The sequence below is a fragment of the Halyomorpha halys genome, unplaced genomic scaffold (assembly GCF_000696795.3).
Source record: "Halyomorpha halys isolate HHAL.00 unplaced genomic scaffold, Hhal_1.1 Scaffold715.1, whole genome shotgun sequence".
NCBI classification, from domain to species: domain Eukaryota; kingdom Metazoa; phylum Arthropoda; class Insecta; order Hemiptera; family Pentatomidae; genus Halyomorpha; species Halyomorpha halys.
In genome coordinates, this window is record NW_027107843.1 from 143,010 (window position 1) to 149,027 (window position 6,018).

The 6,018-nt window shown below is 29.6% G+C and overlaps 1 protein-coding gene across 1 annotated transcript in view; it reads right to left on the reverse strand.

The window, feature by feature from the left end:
• The window catches only part of LOC106685605 (ankyrin-1), a 28,324-nt gene that overhangs the window by 21,092 nt on the left and 1,214 nt on the right, over positions 1–6,018 (reverse strand). Inside the window, exons 3-4 of the mRNA XM_014428386.3 lie at positions 4,568–4,730; positions 1,986–2,149 (exon numbers count right to left, since the gene is read on the reverse strand). Of these exons, the coding sequence (XP_014283872.1) occupies positions 1,986–2,149; positions 4,568–4,730 (327 nt within the window). The remainder of the gene's footprint in view (positions 1–1,985; positions 2,150–4,567; positions 4,731–6,018) is intronic.

Consider the following 6,018-nt stretch of genomic DNA (forward strand, 5'->3'; position numbering starts at 1 on the left):
AGATCTACCGATGTTTGAAGCAGTCCTGAGATAGTTCCCGGGAATTTGCCTCCTATCAACACAGCGATGTCATCAGCATATCCCTGCGTGTAAAAGCCTGCCTTATTGGATCTGACAAGTAAAATGTCTACCACCATACACCACAGGAGAGGAGATAGCACTCCACCCTGCGGACAGCCACCAGCGGGCTTCATCCACATCTTAGTGTGTCCTAGCTCCGACTTATATTGTATTCATTTTTAACTTCCTTAATATTTTAGATTTATCTTTTAAGATAGTTTGTTTAAAAAGATGTCTTTTTTTTCCTCCACCTTTTTAAAATCTATTTTGTTAACATGTCACTTTTATACTCTTAAATCAGCTTTTACTTTCCAATATCTTTTTATTTTAACCCTGATGATCTTTAAAGTGGGACAAAATGTTGGTCATTAAATAATTGGTACTATTTATTAATAGTTTTACTTTACCAGAAGCCTGATCATCTCCTCCTAATTTATTTTTAATTTTTTTTTTTTAGGTTGTATAATCCATTTCCATATAAATAAATGCTTTAAATTGAATGTATGATTTGATTTAAAAGTAAAAAAATAAAATGCAAGTTTATAAACCTTGTCTCATTAAAATTAGAGGTTTTTTATGTTTAATATAAAATTTGCTGAAATGGAGAAATTGAGTTTTGCATTTAGACTCATTGCATAATATTTAAATTTATACAAAAATTAAATTATTGAAAAAGTAATTATTAAAGTTTAGATTAAAATCAAATTTTGTGATACTATTAATATCTGGGGTATCCATGATGTGTTAAATGTAAAAAGTTTTAAAATGCTAACTATTTTAAGTATGGGATTGTGAGCAGCCTAATTAAAGTTTATATTATGTGTAGAGGAGCTCCTAGCGGGTTTTCTGGGCAACTTATAAAATAAGTTATAAAATAACCTTGTCATTTTTACAAGATAATAAAATCTCCAACAGTTTCATCATATTCTCATTCCTCCACCTCACTTGTTCCTCATTTCTCTTCTACTAGTTTATTTTGTTATTACTTGATTATTATTTTTATCCATTACTTTATTAGAGTTTAACCATCCAAAACAAAAACAATACAAATCAAACACGAACTACGAGCAGCTAACCTATCAAAACGACAACAGACAAAATGGTGTGGAGCTCAGCTGATCTCATGGGTGACGCCATTTTCCATTTAGCAAAGTTATTAAAAGACTCTCAACCATTTTAAATTGTTTAACATTCTAAAAGAAGGAAGTATTTCTCCATTTAGCACAACTTTTTCCATTTGACACAGTTTAACATGTTAAACTAAAGATCATCAATACCTACTATTTTATAGGACTACACTCCTCTCCTGAGAAATGTTCAACTTTTTGTTTTTTCAATGATCGTTTAACTTTGTCACCAAATCCTAAATGGTTAATGTTTAACTTTATAAAATAAAATTTTAGTGACCCATACCTTTCATAAAATCTTTTACTAAAACGGCTCTAATTTTTTTTTTTTATTTATACACAAGTATTATTTAATTTTATAATTTTTATTTTTGGGTGCCTTCCAGATAGTACTATGTGAATACATGTATGATGTAGCAGCATAAGATGGATATAAATTATAAAATGAATTTCTTCTATCTAGGGATGCTACCAAATATGGGAGAAAGATTGATCCTACTTTTTGCCTTTAAGATGAAAAAAATACGGTCATAGGTATTACTTTTAGATCTAACTGACGAAAAATAGGTTTGTTTAGGAAATAGCAAAACACAAGAGCAATATGTGATTTCATTTCTGGATATTTTTCAACCAACCTAATTATTGATTCAAGAATTTTAATTTTCCATGTTTGACAATTTACAGTAGCTGTAAGAGAAAAAAAACATGAAATTTCTTCAAAAAATATCATCTAAATTAGATTATGAAAAGAGGATAGACTTTTTTTACATCGAGTTCAATAATTGATATAAATATTACCTTTGACATCTTCAATGTTAACCCGAGCACCACGCTTGACTAGAACTTTGGCTACATCATAAATATTGCGAGATACAGCTAATATCAAAGGTGTCCTATCTCCTTCATCTAGGGAATCGATATTTGCCCCAGCATCTAACAGAGCACTAACTACTTCTGTGTACCTAAAATCAAATAAAATTTCATTTAATAAATAATAAATAGAGCAAATAAAGTTAAACTAAACAAACATTAAATATACTAACCATTTAATACCAATTAAAAATTTGTTTTTTCTTTTTTGTTTCTGACTACGTTGAGTCTAATGTATACAAAAACAAATTTTACAAAAAACATATACTTTTATAGGATTTAGTAGAAATGTCACCTGTAGGTGACAATTAGGCATTGCAATAACTGCAACGTAACAACTTACAATTATTTTTTATAAAAATACACTTTTTTAATAATTGCATATTCAATTGAAATAAAATGTCAATATAGTGTTTGTACTTTAACTTTTACCACTACCTTTACATTGTTACGTAATAAGAGTAAAGCAAAGCGTAAATCTTGCAGGTAACTGGTAAACCTCAAAATTCCTTTAACAAAATGATTATAACACCTTAGATTTTGGTAACAGACCAATTTTTATTTATTCTATCATTAAATAATAGTCAAGGGAAGCAGTCTAGATGTGCTAGAGTAACTGGAGACATTCACTTATCTTTTTGATACCCTTTCAAGGTTGTGTCACCTGGAGGTGAAAATAAGCACTGGAGGGTTAATAGATAAATAATAATAAAAAAAAAAGGTGACTCTTGTTATTAAAAAAAAAATTCAGGCAACATAAAATATGGTCAGTAAGGTAATATTGACTCAGAATATTTATATTGATACTTCATTAAAAATTAAGTAATTTACAAATGGAAGACCCTGAACAGAAAACCTTATTAACATCACACTCCCTTATGTCCCTTCTTCTTTCTCTACCTCCCCCTCCCCCCTCCCATCTCCTACTATGTTTATTTTTCTCTATCTTAATTATTAATATTATTATTTACTTATTTTTTTTCTTCTTATATCTTCTTTAATTATTATTATTTCTTCACATTTATCAATCTTCTCTAGCAGAGGCACCTCATCTCCAAACATTTAAGTAGAGTTTTCACAGAACAATCATCTCAAACTACAGTTAAGTATTTCACTTGGTTACTTTCAAGTACCACAGGTAGAAAAACATAGTATTCACTTTGAATTATGTTATTTCATGTTTGTTTTCTGTTTTTAGAAGAATTAGAAAAAAAAAAAAAACCTGAACAGAAAATACAATTTATGGCTATTGAAGTTACAGATTTGCAATGAAAATTATTCAAAATATAATTTAATTTCAGTTTGAAAATATCAAATCTTTATCCAAATCCCAAAGGTTTATAAAATTAATCATCCAAAAAAATATTCTTTTTTTTTCTGCCACATATGAATCACCTTCTTGAAACCTACCTCAGAAACAGATCCTTTCTGCCTCATGATAAACACAAATTCATCAGCTGGCCATCCAGAAGGATCTCTAATCTATTTAAAACCCATATATCTGACTTCCCTTCATCTTTTTTGTAACTCCTTTCTGGTCATTCCCTACATACAGAGGAGATTTGCCACACATGTTAACACCCTATTTTAACAAGAGTAGGAAGGTTGAGTCATCATTTTGTGCAACCACCACAAACTAAAAGTCAACCCACCCAGGCCGGAATCAAACCAGCACAGCTGAAGGTTGCTAAGGCTTAACACACTCGCCAACAACGGCTGCTCCCTCACGTCCATCTGTAAAATGATCATTATATGCTAATGACATAGCAATTAAGACAACCTCTCTAGGGATATGTATAATGTATACATGTATACAATATAATAGGAAGATAGTCAAGAAAGGTATAAAACTAGTAGGTAGCAGGAAAACTATTGGTAACCGGAAATTAATAAATGTTTTTTTATCGCCACCTGGACCATGTTCAACTAATAATTTGGACAATTAATGTTGGACTATGGTCAACTAATAATTTTCCGATTGATAAAACAGTGAAAAAGTTACAGACCCTCTTTAAAAATTCAACGTTTATTTTAGAAAATTGATTGTTAATTTGCTCTGCCAGTCTTAAATGGAGAAGTATGAATAGTTAAAACAAGCAAATAGTAACTTTATACAACTCTAAGAACACGACAGTCATCCGTGTTGGGGTCGTAGGTCCCAGAGCGCTTGGCTCAAAATGTTGTAGGTTTGATTCCCAGCTAGGGCAGTTATTATTTATTTCTCGGCGCCCTGAGAATTGAATCTTGACACTCCCACCTTGGTTAGTATGCAGCAGTAATATCAAAGCAGCCACCAGGAGTTGGCATAAAGGACCACTAGGCCCACTTACTGGACTAGTTCCCCCACCAGTTACCAATAATACAACCTACAAAATAAATGCATTATCATTGATATTAATTCAATTCTGCAGCAAACCTTGGAATAGTAATCATTTATAATAAACGATGAAATTCAACCTAACCGAAACAATAACTGAAATATTTTTTTATTAAAATTATATATATTTTACCCTCTTGCAGCAGCATAGTGCAATGGAGACAATTTATCCGTTGTCTTAGCATGTATATGACAACCAGATGAAAGAAGAGTTTCAACCACAGCTAAGTGTCCGCCATTGGCAGCTAAATGAAGAGGCGTCAAGCTATCTACATCTCCCATATCAGCTTTGCATCCTAAAATATTAACAATATTTTTAAACTGCAAAGTAAAAAATAAAAATAGCAATAAAAATATTTTTAAAATTATATAATCTATTTATAAGCCATTTTCACCCATAACTCTAAGCAATCATTTAGTTGAAACAAAAGTGATGGAAAACTTTGATACATTTATCTGATACCAAGGCAACATAACTTTTTTTTTTTTTTAGTAAAACATCTATTTTTACTTTATACAAAATAAAAAGTCACTATTTTAATAATATTTTGATGTTCTTCATAAAGAACTTTTTATTAAATAAATAAATATTAAAAACAAAACAACTTTCTAGCAAATTAATGTTATTAAAAAAAATTAACTTAAGATAAATGATTAGCATTTATAAAAAAAGGAGAAAGTAGTCACTCTTTTGAAGATGGATGAGTTATAAGAGATAAGCGATGATTACATTTAGGGTTCAATAAGGTGATAGAAAATGACTATCTCAACTTTGATAAGTACAACAGAAAATGTAGGAAATTAATCTAATACAAAAAAAATTGCCTTTTTTCAAGAATAATACAGTCTAAGATAAAGCAATAAGGCAATTTTCTAAAAAAAATTGTCTGTTGCTTATCGTCAGCTGTAATTTGACTCTATCAATTGCAACCAAAGACAGGTATTCTTTTCATAGGTCTCAAAAATGCCTCACAATTCATTTTGAAAACCAACAGCTCAGACACAGTTATCTTATTTTCTTTTATCCCACTCCTTTTTTGTAATGTAATCCAGACTTATTGCCATAAAGATTAGTACATTGTAAAGAAATGTCCACAGAGCAGATTTTGAGAAAAAGCTCTTATTGAAAAATCAATTCTAACAAACATCTAACAAAAAGAGTTTATTACTTTGAATGAGTGAAGATTTAATAATAAAATTTTGTGTTCTATTAATGTACAAAATAAATTTTAGAATTTATGTATGTATAAACATATTTTAAAACAAAAGAATCCACCCCCCCCCCCCAAAAAAAAAAAAACTCTGGGGAGCCAAGGAAAATAAATGTAATATAAAAGAATAAAATAGAATTAATTCTTTTGATGTAATGACAGTGTTGGAAATGGAGATTTTAATAAATAAAATTATTGTCTTATAAAACAGCTTTACCACAGCATCAGAAAATAATAACCATTTTAATAATGAATGAAGAATTACTAAAAGTTATGTTCATATTTAAATGTAGGTATATATTTATATCACAAGAAAGCCATTAAATATATTTTTTAATGTTTTATTAGTGTCCTTCCAGAACATTAAATTCAT